This window comes from Kogia breviceps, chromosome 2, assembly GCF_026419965.1.
Source record: "Kogia breviceps isolate mKogBre1 chromosome 2, mKogBre1 haplotype 1, whole genome shotgun sequence".
NCBI lineage: Eukaryota > Metazoa > Chordata > Mammalia > Artiodactyla > Physeteridae > Kogia > Kogia breviceps.
The window spans coordinates 164033499-164049561 of record NC_081311.1 but is presented as its reverse complement, the minus strand read 5'-3'; the positions used below and the strand labels follow the sequence as shown (position 1 = coordinate 164049561).

At 38.1% G+C, this 16063-nt stretch overlaps 1 protein-coding gene across 7 annotated transcripts in view; it reads left to right on the top strand.

The window, feature by feature from the left end:
• ANKRD44 (ankyrin repeat domain 44) overlaps nt 1-16063 on the top strand; it is a 323674-nt gene that overhangs the window by 210435 nt on the left and 97176 nt on the right. For all 7 annotated transcript variants that reach the window (XM_067026492.1, XM_067026494.1, XM_067026491.1 and 4 more), the window contains exon 10: nt 7651-7765. In XM_067026492.1, the coding sequence (XP_066882593.1) occupies nt 7651-7765 (115 nt within the window). The remainder of the gene's footprint in view (nt 1-7650; nt 7766-16063) is intronic.

The window sequence follows — 16063 nt, the reverse complement described above, 5'->3', positions numbered from 1 at the left end:
ATGTTTATTTGTTTTGTTAAATGGCTCTGATGTTTGGACTTTGTGCAGCATTTCTCTGCTTCTCTGACTGCTCTCTAGTCAGGGTTATTCTTTATAATAACATTTTTTTTCCAGAAGCATTCAGGTTTGGTAAGGTGATCGTTTAAGAAAAAAACCCAAAAGACTCTCTTCTTTTTTAAGTTAATAAGCAAAGACTACCTCTGTGGTTCAATCACGTTGTTTGTTGTCTGAAGCTGTGTTGTCAGAGACAGAGAGGGAAAGAAGTAAACGAAGACACAATCTGATATCAGAAGGCATTTGATCTGGACTTTTGCACAGACAGCTGCCTCAGATGCTGTCCAGCAGGTTACAAAAGTTCAAAATGATGTTTTTTTTCACAGAAGCTTTAAAAATAAAAGTTTGAAAAGGAAGAGTGAAGTGATAGGATGATTCATTGTGAGGTTTTTGACCTTTGGGCTTACAGACTTTCTGAGGTAACTTAATAAGATAACTATTCTTGTTTGTGCAATGAAAAACTAATTTCAGATGAATGCCTAGATAATGCTGCATAAATCATCCCTTCTGACGTGCTCTGCGTATGTCTAAACTCATGGATATTTATTTTCCTCGCTAATAATCAATGATTGATAACCAACATTTAACTTGCAACCTTCAAATGAATAGTAAAGATATTTAACTTGCTAAAAAAAAAGATAACTAATAAGGACCTGCTGTATAGCACAGGGAACTCTACTCAGTACTCTGTAATGGCTTATATGAGAAAAGAATCTAGAAAAGGGTGGGTATATGTATATGTAGAACTGATTCATTTTGCTGTACACCTGAAACTAACACAATATAGTAAATCAACTATACTCCAATAAATTTTTTTTTAAAGATATTTAATTTGCATTCCAAGCAAATGAAAATGGAAAGGCTTGGGGAGTGACTATAAGATAGAAATTCATTCATCTAGAGGTCCTACTTTAATATAAAACATATTTCTGAATAACAAAAAATAGTCTCTTATTTTTCTACTAAGTTATGATGTTTTCTAGCAGTATATCTTAAATGACAAAGATAATTACCCATATTTTTACAGTTTTAAATTGACTTATGAAATGACAGTAACAACAAGAAACTTTATCAGCTCAGACCCTCTATTCCATCCTTTCCAGTCCGGATGCGCAGGCTCAGCGGCCACGGCTCACGGGCCCAGCCGCTCCGCGGCATGTGGGATCCTCCCGGACCGGGGCACGAACCCGTGTCCCCTGCATCGGCAGGCGGACTCTCAACCACTGCGCCACCAAGGAAGCCCATTTCCAGTATTTTTCACTCTTCTCTTTTCCTGTCCAATTTTTGGCATATTTGAGGCTGGTAAACATGGAGCCCCTACTCTTGGCTGGGAAGGACATGAGCAATGTAGTGTTTGTCCAGGACAAAGACTTCTTTGAAGTCTGGGGATCTGTCTCCCACATTTCCCTGGATCAGCTCCGTGGGTGGACCTTTCAGGCAGACCACTGTGGGCAGCTCTCACATGGATACATGTACCCTGGATTGCTCTGAGGTATCCATGGAGACCAGGTGGCTGCCTGTCCCCAAGGCATAAAAATGATCTAAATTGGATACTTCTAAATTTAGATTACTGTGAACTATTTCTTGAGTCCCTAGAAGTTTTCAATAATTTTATTTTAATTCTTCTTGATTATAAAATTAGTACATGCTCACTGTAGAATAAAATTAACTTATTAGGCCTTCCCTGGTGGCGCGGTGGTTGAGCGTCCGCCTGCCGATGCAGGGGACACGGGTTCGTGCCCCGGTCCGGGAAGATCCCACATCCCGCGGAGCGGCTGGGCCCGTGAGCCATGGCCGCTGAGCCTGTGCGTCCGGAGCCTGTGCTCCGCAACGGGAGAGGCCACAACAGTGAGAGGCCCCCGTACTGCAAAAAAAAAAAAAAAAAAAAAATTATTAAAGAGAATCCCCCATGACTCCCATCAATGTGTCTTCCTAACCCCATCCCAAGAATTTCTATTGACAGTTTGGTGAAACTTCCAGATTTTTCTATGTATTTAAGAACGTATATATAAAGATCCATAATTATTACTTTTACAGAAATGATTGTAGTCCATTTATTTGAACAACTGATTTTAAAAATCACTACTGTCCCACAGACACAAAGATATGAGGAAAGATCAGCATTTGTATTCAAGTTGCCATTTATATTTCTCTGTCACAAAGTTAGAAAGGGATTACCTTTTTGTAAACAGCTATTAAGTTGCAAACTCCAAACGTGCAAATTTATTGGCAGCAGCTAAACTCTACATGCCAAAGTCTTGGCTGCAGAGTGAAGCATCTTAAATCCTGTGTAAACATATGTACTAATTGGAGTTTGTTGGGTTTTTTCCTTAACATCTTCCCCTTCTACAAAGCTCACACGTATTTGTAATTATTTCACTTTTTAGGAGAGATTCTTGTTCATTAACTCTGTTGTACCAGTACACCTGGCTAGAAAATATATTGTTTGTTGGAAATAAATCTTAGGGAGTTGGTGGTCATAGTTAGGATTCATTAGAATGAAGGACCAGACAGATATTATCATGAAGCTTTTATAATGGTCATATTATAAGAAATAGTGTCTTGGCCTGGAAGTTAATGCTCTTTCCTCAGATCTGAAAAGACTCTCAATGGCTTCCTTCTGGGGCTCAAGTATACCTCTGATGGGTGTGCAAATGGGCACAGCCTTTCTCAAAAGCAATTTGCCAGTGTCCATCAAGAGCCTTAAAAACATTCATACTTGTGATCTAGTAGTTCTACTTGTAAAAATATTGCTGAAGGAGATCATCTGAAGTGTGGATAAAGATTATGTATAATTATGTTCATTCCTGTGTTTTTCCTAATGGCAAAATTTGGGCATAGCCTAAATGCCTAGTAATTGGGGACTTGTTGAGTGAATTCTCTTAATACTGATATGATGTAGTCATTTACAGTTGCATTAATGAAACTAATTAATGACATGGAAAGTGTTTGTGATGTAATATTAAGGGGGAGATCGGGATACAAAACTCTTTCTACCCTGTGATCTCAACCATGGGAAATGTCTTCATACACAAATGCACACACACATACAAACAACTGGAAGAAAATATCCAGAATATTAATACTGATTATCTCGGATAATCAGTGAATTTATAGATGACTTCTGTTTTCTTCTTTGTATTTTACTGCATCTTCTAAATTTTCTACAGTGAGAAACTTACTTTCTCAGTAATAAATATTATTTAAAGTAAATGCTTAATATCTTTTTAGATTGATCTAAGCCATTTATATAATATTTACATTTCTCAGGATTTTGTATTTCTTATTCTGGAATATATAAATGTATATTTGTAGTTTAGATATACAAACTAAACGTTATAGTATTAGTATCTTAAAATTATGTATTTTACTTTTAAAATATCAGCTTACTTTAGTTCAATATAATTGATGATGAGAGTAAAGCTTAAGATTTGACCTATTCTAAAATACCTGATATCTAAGAGCATGAGCTGACAATTCAATAACTTACTGCCTTCCATAATGATGCAGAGATTTGTTTATGAACAGGATAGTCAGGAAATAAAACCTTAGAATAATTTATATTCGGTGCCCCAGTATCCTAGGTGCTTTCTTTTATTAAAAGCATAAGTGCGTGTGGGCTTACATAAGCAAGAAGTACACACTATGATTTTTCTCCTTGGTGTGCTTCCCTGTCCTTTACTCCCTTCCCTTTTCCTGCTTTCTTCAGGCCCACCCTTTTTGACTGGGATATAATTCATATACTATAAAAGTCACCATTTTAAAGTGTACAGTTCAGTGGATTTCAGTATTTTCACAAGGCTTTACAACCATCACCATTATGTAATTCCAGAACATTTTCATCACGCCTCTCCAAAATCTTTATCCCAGTTAGCAGTCACTCCCCATTCCTTCCTCTCCTTGATTTCTCCTTATTTCATGATTTTCAAGGACTCTTAAACTACTTGGAAGCTTACCCAATTATCACTAACGCATGTAGCAAATATTTTCACATATGTCAGTTTCCTTATTGCTAGGATGTGGGGAAAGCCTTTTTAACTACAATGCAAAATCTAAATACAATAAAAGACATAAATTACAAAAAATTTTTTTTCAGGGTAGAACACCAAAGACAAATCAAAATCTAGGCCAAAAATATTTGCAACATGTATTACTGATAAAGGGGCAATCTCCCAAATATTTTAAGAACCTTTAAAAATTAAGGAATAAAAGATCTCTCACATACACACACGCACACACTTTTAGAGAAATGGGCAAAAGTCATGAAAAAATGGATCCTAGAAAAAGGTAAACAGATGGCCCTTTAATATATTAAAAGATTCTCAACTTCCTTAACAAGAGAAACAAAAAGACTACAGTGAGATACCAGTTCTCACTCATTACATGGTATATATTCAAAAGCTTGACAAGGCTGGGGAGAAAAGGCACTCTCATGCATTGATTGTGTGAGTGCAAAATTGCACAGCACCTAAAGAGGGAAACATGGCAAAATCGAACATAACCACATACCCATTTCTTTAACCTAGAAATCCCCTTTCTAGGAATTTATTCTGAAGATAGACCCAACACATACAAAACACTTGCAAAATGAGGTTATTCACTACAACATTCCTGATATTAGCAAAATGATTTTTACCACCTAAACGCTCATCCATACCGGACTGGTGTACTTAACGAATACATCCATGCAATGAAAAATAATTAAACTGTACAAAAATGAGGAGTATTTCCAAGAAGGGATCTCTAGGAGTGAATTCGAGAATATGTTGTTAAGTGGGGGAAAAAAAAAAAAGCATGGTATAAAAGATTCTATGTGCTTATTTTTGCAAAGAGAAAGACAGAAAGCATAAACCAAAACTAATGAAAATGATTAATTACTATAGGATGTGGTTGAGGGTGAAGTGAAAGGGATAGAAATGAGAGTACGACTTGTTAAAAGTGTAGAATTTTTGACTTTTGAAACGTGTGTTACATATTAATAAAATAAAATTAAATCAAAGCTGGTAAAAAAAAAAGCTGGTAAACATTTTGAAAACAAAATCAAATGAACCTATGTATCAGATTGATAATATAAGCACACAGAATAAAGAATTCAGATAACTCTTGAACGAAGTACTCCCTGTATATGCTAAAATCATTATGGGAAACTTTGTTGGGAAATAGAGTATTTGCACAGTCTGGAAGTATCACCCACAAATTCCTTGTGAATTACAAAAGGGGAAAAGACATTTGTACAGTGGAGAGTGCTGGTCAGCATCTCTTGTATTTCTTATTCTGGAAGATATAAATGTGTATGTGTAGTTTAGATATACGAACTAAACATTATAGTATTAGTAGCTTAAAATTATGTATTTTAGTTTTAAAATATCAGCTTACTGATATTTTCTTACTGATAATAAAGCCTCTTTTAAAAAGTTGTGGTACATAAAATTTACCATTTAAACTATGTTTAAATGGCACTAATAAGTACATTCACATTGTTGTACAGCCATCACCACTACCCATCTCCAGAACTTATTTTTTCATGTTCCCAAACTGACGCTCTGTACCTATTACAAGTAATCAAAAGTTGCATCACCCAATAATGGAATAACTTGACCTTATGTGTGTGCTGTGGAGATGTGATGGGAAGTGCAATTCAACTCTGGGGTATTCTTGCCAAAATGTTTAGCCTGAATCTAGTAATGAGGAAATAATCAGACAATTCCAGAATGCAGTATATCCTACATGACTCCTGGCGTGGTCCCCAAAAATATCAATGACATGGGAGATATATATATAAATACATAAAAGGCAGGAGGATTGTTTTAGATGAAAGGAAACTGAAGAGACATGACCACAAAATGCTATCAGAATCTTTGATTGGATCCTGGATTTAAAAAAAACAGTTTTAAAGCACATTTGGGGGAACAATTGGAGAAATTGGAATATGTACTTATATTATGTAAAATTATGATATCAATGTTATATTTCTTGGATATGATGATGAAATTATGGTTATGTGGGAGACTGTCTTTGTTCTTAGTGGTGAAATGTCATGATGTCTGACTTATTTCTAAATGGTTCTTCAAGTGAATGAATAGACTATCTTTCATATTATATATTATGTATAACTTTTCATATATATATGAAAAGGTGAGGGAAAGAAAGAAATGTAGTAAAATAAAAATTAGGGGAAAAAGAAGGCAAAATAAAATAACATGTTTACTGTGTTACTAAAGTGATGGTTAATGTTACAGTTTTAATAAATATATATTTTTCAGTTTATGGTTGATGCTTTTACTCATTTTACTCATCATCATTTAGATAATCAAACTACATAAAATCTTTTCCTGAACACTCTATTCCTTCTGGTTCTTATGCTTTAGCATAAGGTTTATTTACATAGGTCTTTAATTATGCAAGTAAAACTAAAATTGAATGTGTCTTCAGAGTTACATTTTGTGGAATTTGATTACATTATTTATTCAGAGAGGGAATCTAGTTGTAAGATTTTAGAACCTTAAATAAGACAATGTGGAAAGGTTTTTTAAAAGCATTTCTTTTTGTTGTTGTTGTTGCATGTATCTTTTTTTTAAAATAGATCTTTATTAGAGTACAATAGCTTCACAATACCGTGTTAGTTTCTGTTGCACAACAAAGCAAATCAGCCATATACATACACATGTCCCCATATCCCCTCCCTCTTGCATCTCCCTCCCTCCCACCCTCCCTATCCCACCCCTCTAGGTGGTCACAAAGCACGAAGCTGATTTCCCTGTGCTATGGGGCTGCTTCCCACTAGCTATTGATTTTACACTTGGTAGTGTATATGTGTTGGTGCTACTCTCACTTAGCCCTCCCACCCCATGTCATCAAGTCCATTCTCTATGTCTACCTCTTTATTCCTGCCCTGCAACTAGGTTCATCAGTACCTTTTTTTTTTTTTTAGATTCCATATATATGTGTTACCATACATTATTTGTTTTTCTCTTTCTGACTTACTTCACTCTGTATGACAGACTCTAGGTCCATCCACCTCACTACAAATAACTCAGTTTCGTTTCTTATGCCTGAATAATATTCCATTGTCTATATGTGCCACATCTTCTTTATCCATTCATCTGTCGATGGACATTTAGGTTGGTTCCATGTCCTGGCTATTGTAAATAGTGCTGCAATGAACATTGTGGTGCATGTCTTTTTTTGAATTATGGTTTTCTCAGGGTATATGCCCAGTAGTGGGATTGCCGGGTCATATGGTAGTTCTATTTTTAGTTTTTTAAGGAACCTGTGTACTATTTTTCAGAGTGGTTGTATCAATTTACATTCCCACCAACAGTGTAGGAGAGGGTTCCCTTTTCACCACACCCTTTCCAGCATTTATTGTTTCTAGCTAAAAGCATTTCTAATAGACTTCCCTCCATGAAGATTTGATAATACTACTACCTCAGATGGTAACTTGTCCCCTTAAAAAGCATTCTTGTCCCTGAGAGCAGAGATGCACAGAGTAGAAATGAAACCAACATTTGGTCAACGTGAGTGACTAGCGTGAAATGTGGTATCTGAATCAACCTGAATCCTTATGTAATTCTGTTATTAAAATGTCTTTTTCAGGAGGTGAAATCGACTGTGTGGATAAGGATGGCAACACTCCTCTCCATGTGGCTGCAAGATACGGTCATGAACTTTTGATTAACACCTTAATAACCAGTGGAGCTGACACAGCCAAGTAGGTTACTGCAAAAATATGGTGGAATAATTTCCACATGTGGGAATACTGCCAAAGGGATTCTGCCATGCCGTAGATAGTTCCCATTTATCCAGGTTAAGGCAGATCTGCACCATTATGCTAAACACAGATTAAATTTGAACTGAATTAAGTGACTTTTTATGACAGTTGCAAGGAAGAACCAGTTTTATTTTTCAGCTGTATCAGAAAGAGGCCTATTTCAGTGGTTTTAATTAAGGAAACTTGAACTTTATTCCTAACTCTGCTTTTTAATATTCTTTTTTTTCCCCCACGTGCAGTGTTAGTTAAGCAGGAAAAATAAAGCATAATTGGGCAAACTCAGAATTTATTCAGGGTGCTGTTTTGCATGTATTAATGACCCATATTCATGATACACTTACACGGTGCAATTGAGTAAATCTGCTACATTGGGAAGGGGGGACCTGACTTCATTTTGTACTTTAATTCAACGAGAATATATAGTACATCTATATGAGTCTGTTGCAATGTTAGGTGCTGTGGGAAATTTCAGAAGTAAGTTAACTGGTTGGTACCTTCCAGGAGCTCATAATTTTGTTGGAGGCCCAAGGCCCACTTAAGACAAAGAACCATGCAAGATAGTATTTAATAAAGTTCCAAATGGAACAGGACTTTAATGGCAAAGTGTTTGGTGTAGACAGTATATGCCACAGAGTGTAGACAGGAAGGATAGAGCTCAAAGGTGGCCACAGTTTTCAAGGAAAAGGTGAGTTTTAGGTAGGCTTTGAAGGATGAGAATTATGTGAGTAGAGCAGAGAGTGACAGACATCCCAAGCAGGGAGGCAAGCAGGAACAGACCCAGCTCCGGGCGGAGCTTGGCCTGGCAGGCCTGTGACAGTGCCATGCTCTGCCCAGAGGCACTGTTATATCAGTGCGGGGGACCCAGGCTTTCTTGGGCACTAGCTGGGCTCTAGTCCAGGCTACCTCACTTGTGAGCTGTGTGACCTTGAGCCTGTTGGTCAATCTGTCTGTGCTTTGATTTCCTCATTTGAAAAAATGGGGGTAATCATAGTACCTACCATAGGTTTGTTACGAAGATTAAAGGACTTAATCACCATTAAGACTCTCTGGTATATGTTAAGATCCGTGTGAGTATGAGTTATGTAAATACATCTGCTAAGGTTATTCAACAAGATAATCCACGTTAAAAGCTCTTTGAACAGTGCCTGGCACATAGTAAGCTATCAATAAATGCTAACTATGTTTTTATTACTTCATAATAGGCAGGAGAACCAAATTAAAGAGGGCCTTAAATGCTTAAATAGTTTGGCCTTATTATAGAGACTGGGGGTAACAATAACTGAATCCTTAGGAAAGGCAAAATATGAGGGCAGTGTTACATTAGGAATTCTAATTTATTTGTCAGGGCTTGTGCAACACAATTGAAATTCTTGGTGGAGAATGAGCCAAAATTTAAATGGTCCAGGGAGGGCGTGGTGGGTTCCAGTGGCCCTCTGGGCTCCCAGTCCAGTGGTGGAGGTAAGATCAAGAGCAAATGTGACTGCAGCATCATGAGATATGTTATGATGGAGGTTTGGATAGGGCAACACTGACTATCTCTGGGTTCTGCAGAAGAGGTGACATTTCAGCAAGAAGAAGGATGGATAGGAGTTTGCCAGGTGGACAGAATTGTGTGAGATAAAAAAGATAGAAGGGGAAGCAAAGAAGGACATTCCAGGAAGAGGGAACAGTATTTACAAAGGCACAAACATGTGAATATGTTGAAAGCAGGTTCCCAAGGCCGGGTTATCTAACATGTTAGGGGGAGTGGAAAGAAATGAGGTGGAAACATAGGAAGAACCACATTTCAGAAGACCTCGAATGTCTTGCTAAGGAGTTAGATTGCATTCTGAGGCATTCGGAAGCTGTTAAAGAATTATAAGTGGGTGTAGGGTAGGTTGTGTCTAATCCTCCCAGCTCTCATAGCAGTCTGGACAGATTGGAGGTGGTCCAGGCTAGAAACACTTTGCAGCCTCTTGCAAAGGTCCAGAGAAGAAAAGATGAGGGCTCGGGCTGAGGACAAGACTGAAGGTGGACAGAGGAGGGGACATGCTGACAAATAGCAAGAACAGTGGGTTGTCTCAGAAGAGAAAGGAATCTGCTTCAAGCCAAAGGACCTTTTTGACTGGGAGGTTGCAAATCAAAAGAAGCAGTTTGGGGGCTTCCCTGGTGGTGCAGTGGTTGAGAGTCCGCCTGCCAATGCAGGGGACACGGGTTCGATCCCTGGTCGGGGAGCTAAGATCTCACATGGCTCATGGCCACGTGAAACCCAAAACATAAAGCAGAAGCAATATTGTAACAAATTCAGTAAAGACTTTAAAAAGGGTCCACATTAAAAAAAATTTTTTTTTGAAAAAAAAAGAAGCAGCTCAGTTTCCTGGAAAGAGCTGTGTACTAGGATTCAGAAGGCTTTCACCAGATTCTACAGTTCCCAAGCAGGCCATGGCTACCCAAAGCCAGAGATTTTAAATGCTCAGCGTCAGTTAAGCAGAAATAAAATATTAGGTACAAACCAGCTTCACCTGTGGTATGTTAATATTTTCAGTGATGTTTTTCTTTCAAATCTGGGTTATTTGGGGAGATTTAGCCAAAGAACCGTGAATTTCTGATTTTCTTTCAGATTTGAACTCGTTTGAGGGATAAAGATCAACTGGTCCCAATACTTATGTAAAATTTCAGAAAAAAACACATTTAACTCAATAAACACAAAGTCTGTTTCCTGGTAATGATTTTCCCTTCATTTATGCGAATACAAACTTTGTGGCAAAAATGCCTTAGGAATGACATTGTTGTTCAAGTAGCCTTTCCTTCCATTGACCATGCTGTGTCCTGGGGACGATGACAAGGGAAACATTGTCCCAGCCTCAAAGAGCCACATACGTATGCTTTCTTCTGTCACAGCATTATCTGGGGTTAAGACATGCTCCCTTCAGTAACAGTGGTTCATTAAAATAGCAATTGTGTGTGTGTGTCTGAGTGTGTATAGTGTGTGGAAAGGGAAGTCATCTAAGGAAAAAATATCAAAGTGAGGGGGAGGAGAGTTGGAGAAGATTAAATTTGCTAAAGACTCCCCCAGAAAGTCACTGTTCTCTGGGCTCCTTGTAGATTTATGTAGGATAGCTCCTTAAAGAAGAGAAAAACAGGCCTTTCCTTCTGTAAATAAGTGAACAAAGAGCATTCATGAAAATAACCCACTTTCATTCATAAACAATGTGGCCAATGTATTTTTAAAGATCTCTTTATGACAAGCTTTATGGTCATTACTTTCTGATGAATTTATTTGCATCTTATTCTCAGGCCTTGATTGAATGTTCTTTGTTATTCTTTTTGCTTCTCTGAACTTTGAGTCAGAGAAGTTTCTGCAGTGTGATTCGGTGCTTATGCAACTTTACGTGGTATCGGAGCCATTGGGTTTTTTCTTCTTTAACTTTGTTAGTTTTGGGGTGCTCGTCTCTAGGATTTTAATTTGTCTTCCATCTTACCAATTATGCTCTCACTGCTTTTTCTGCCTCAATTGCAGCAGAATTAGCAGTATTGTCGTTTTACAGGTAACTGGTTCTGACATTCTTATATTCGCTAAATATCTGTTGATAGCTTGTTAAGTGTCACCCACTGTGTCAGGTTCTGGGGTCACAGAGCTCTCTGCCAAGGAACTTATAGCCTACGGAGGTGGGGGAAAGAATTAAACAGGCAATGACAATCACACATGCTAAGTGTGATGCCAGAACAGTCGCCGGGTGCCACTGGGATTCAGGAAAACATATGTGGGAGATAGCAGGGCCAGCAAAGCTTCCAGGAAGAGGGATGTTAACCTGTAGGACAAGTAGTGATTAGTTATGTCATTGAAAGTCTTTCAGATCCCAAGCATCAACTTAGATTATTTTTATTATAATGTTTGAATATGTATAAATATAAGGCTAGATAGAAACTCCTTAGGCTTTGGACTCTAATATAGCAATAAATCAAAAAAAATTACAAAATACATGCAAACAGAAACCACCAACGTTCACATTAACTGCACGGGACAATAGTAACAAACACTCATGAGTGCTTATCTATGCTACGCCCCACTCTGAGAGGTTACATTTAACTGTCACGACAACCCCATGGGGTAAGTGCTGTGATTATGCCCATCTTACAGGTGAAGCAAAGGAGGCACAGAGAGGTTCAGTTACCTACCTGAGGTCACAGAACTAGTGGGCAGAAGTGAGACTCCATCCTCGGCTGTCTGGATCCTGTGCAGGAGGTTTGCTGCCCTTTGTAGTGGATGATGTGACACTTCACATTTTGCATGGGATTTTGGTCCTGGTGGCTAAGGTGCTGAGTCTTTAGGATCCAGTACACACCATGGGAGTGGAGGTTTTTTTTTTTTTTTGGTGCTAGGCGGGCCTCTCACTGTTGTGGCCTCTCCCGTTGCGGAGCACAGGCTCCGGACGCGCAGGCCTAGCGGCCACGGCTCACGGGCCCAGCCGCTCCGCGGCATGTGGGATCTTCCCGGACCGGGGCACGAACCCGTGTCCCCTGCATCGGCAGGCGGATTCTCAACCACTGCGCCACCAGGGAAGCCCGGGAGTGGAGGTTTTGCAGTGACTTAAAGTGGGGTGGGCAGTGGACCCCATCCTACGACGCAGAGACCTTTATTCAGACTACTGCCAAATTCCGCACATCCAGGAGGCTCAGTGTGCTACATTATCATTGGCCCTCCCTAGACTCAGACATTTCATTTTCTGTTAAGTCCACCTTCTTTTCTCATTAGCTCCTGCCAATTAAATTCAGACTACTCAGCACAGCTGTGATCCTAAGTACAAATGTGGGCGCTGAAATTTGACAGAGGTGTGTGGTGATATGGTGGTCCTTCAGATGAGCTGAAATATGCTTTGATGCCAGCTGTTTTCGATTACCATCAAAAGGAAAAGACAATTTAAAAACTGCCACAGAGACCTCTTAAAAGCCCTAAGATATTTCTAGCAACCCCCAGAGATGCACTGAGTAGTTTGAGAAACACTGGGAGAAGCAGGAGAGAATGGGAAGAGTTTCAGGGGGGCCCTGCATGTGAAAACCTAGGGCTGGGCAGAGCCTGGCTCTTCCAGGAGGAATGGACAGAAGGTCACAGAGGATAAGCAACAGTCAGATCCAGAAAGGGCCTTGTAAGCCACGTTAGAGTGTTTGGACTTGATACAAAAGGAACCACTGAAAATGTCTGTAGGTCACAAACAGCAAGGACCAGACCTCATTGTTGTCAGTTATCCCAAGTGCCTATAACTTAAGGGTGCGTGATAAATACTTGGAATGGCATAGGTAAAATTAACAGGAAGTTTATTTTAGGGTTTGGTTTGATCACTTGAGTAAGAATCATAAAACCATTTGATGATCGAAAATCATCAAATGTTTTGTCTCGCCCTCTTGGTGGGCAAAACTAAACCAATCCCACCTTCCCTGGGAGAGTTGAGAGATAAATATTGTAAAGCATTTTGAAATATATAGAGAGAACAGAAATGCTAGTTGATCACACTTCATTCTTGGGTTTTAAGGAATCACACACCTGATTTTAAGGAAGTACAACCCGATTACCACTTCAAACCTCACAGACTGCTGCTTATCCAACTAAGCTAATAATAATTGCAAGGGCAAAAATACCACTAACATGTATGGTGAAGGCTTAACCGTGGGTCAGATGTTCTATTTAGCACTTTATGCACATTATCTCAATTAGTCCTTACAATTGTTCTATAAGATTGACACTTACTATCTTTATTTTCCAGGTGAGGGAACCATTATGTACTTGCCAAAGATCAAATAGCTAGCACATGGCAAAGCTAGAACTGAAACCCAAAGGTTCTGACCCCATCACCTTAACCACAGTGTTTTTTACCATATGGCCTAAGGGAAGGCTCTAGAAAAGCCTGGATATGGAAAGGGACAGCCATGTCCCCCAATGCCAAGGGGAAAACTTAAAAAAACTGATATTCTAATGGTGCAAAAACCCTTTCCTCACCTCTGATGGCTCTCTGCAATTTATTCTGACTTCATTTATTCTGAGATAACTGGGTAGGAGATGCCAGCTAACAGCTAAATTAGAAATAGCTAATACAAACATGTTCCATTAATTTTATGACTGCTCAAATAAATGTAGCAAATTAACTGGAATTGGTCTTCCCTTTCCTGTAATTTATGCATTGTTAAGTTTAGTGTTATCTGACATCTTTCTTGATCTTCCTTGATGTAGACCTGATGAAATCAGAGCAATGCTGCTTATTTGACTGAGACAGCCAAATCCTAAGTTTCCTGCTAAAGGTTTTAAGATCCTTTCTTTATAAGCAGTCTTATTTTATAACAATAAAGGAGAAATTTTATTTTGAAACGCATGAATCATTTCTGAAGTGATTCAGAGATTCTGAATTCTACTTTTATTTTGTTTCCCATCTTGGCCTGGTACTTAGTTTTTCTCTTTGAACCGGAGCATCGTATTCAAGTTCAAATGCCAATAGTACTTGAGTCTAAATTAATATGTTTCAAAGCCTGCATTGAGGTAGTGACTTTTTATTAACTATGGAATGAAAAATATGTATCAAAGAGAATTTTTGCTAGGTCTTTTAGAGTTCTGCCTCCCTTACTTTCTCAGGTTTATAAGTAGCAGCAGAAAAAAATGAAATTACTAGCTAATGTAGACTAAAGACAATGGTGTTAAATGGTAAGGTTGGTTAGAAGTGTTAATAATGAAGTTTATGAAATATGTTATACTGAGGCTGTTAAAGTATCTCATACTTCATGTTTTTCTAAATTGTTTTATTATAGAGTTTGATACTCTTTTCTCTAATTCATTTGCTTGTATTATTTTATGTACCTATATAAACTATATCATAAATATTGTGTGTATATATGTGTGTAAATATGTGTATGTATTTAGAAAATATTTAAAATTCTAAAAGTATTTATATTTTTATACATATTAAATATTTGTGTATACATGTATAAAAGAATGAGGAAGACTCAAAGAAATCTTGAGAAATCCACTCCTTGTTTTAGGCATGTTCTTACAGGAACTCACAACCATCCTAGAAAATAGTCTATCCATTTTCTTCTTGCAAATGTCCAGAAATATTTAATCAAAGATTTTTGCCTTAACTCCCCCAAACAAATAAAATGGATAGGTAAAATCTTATTAGCTTAAAGTTCCATTTAGTAAAGAGCTTTTGAAACATGTTATACATCAAAAAAATTAGTGTGTTTCATTGGCATAGGGAGGGAACAATATAAATAGCACAAATAAGAAGCTTCTCTCCCATCCCCCAATTCCCTCTTCCTTTTCATGAGCATCAAGGTTGTCACTGATGCGATTGCTTTTCAGAATTTTCTCTTTTTTTTTGTAAATGACAAGAGACGCAATTACAAGCAGTTCTCCTCCGCGTGACACTACCCAGAAGACGGGCAAATTGCATCTCTTGACGGATGCCAGCTATTGTATACACTGGGTTGGAAATCTCCATATAGGGAAAGGAAAACAAACAGAGGGAAGACTGAACAAAAACACCAACAAATAAAAAGAAGTTTACATGAAAAGAGAGAGGTGGTTAATTGCTAGCAGACTCGAATTTTGCAGAACACTGAATACCATGAACTATCTGTGAACATGTATATACTTTCACATACTCACGCACATCATAATAACTTTTGAGATAGCAAATAAAATTCATGTGTCTCAAGCTCAACAAATTCAAATCATATGTATTTTTTCATTCAGCATAGAATCTGGAAACGGGCCACTTTGTGCTAGGGAAGAAACTTAGATGATTCATGCTACAGGTGTAAATATAAATAGTCTCATACTCCTTGTGTTATGTAGAGGATTTGCAAAAATCTGAAATATATTATTTGAATAAAATGAGATGTTATGAGAAATGATCACTAACACGCTTCTAAGTACACAGGAACCTCCTGACGATGCTGTTTGTTTTGAACTACAATTCAGCTCACGACTTTGACTTTGGGTCCTTGTTTGAGGAGAGGTGATGGGCAGGAAGAGGAAGATTTAATTCTAAGGGCAAAAAGCACTGCCATCAGAAAGCTGCCTGTCTCTCAGGGGGTTGTTCCAGGGACTGTGTTATGGCAGGGGGGGTCAGTCTAAGAAGTCCTATTGTGGATTCTTTCTGTAATGCTGTCAGGGAAAATATGCTAGATTTATGAAATATATGCAAGATAACTATTAACTATTTTGTGACTGTTATTCTTGTGTGGGTTAACATGCAAAATAAAAGGCTA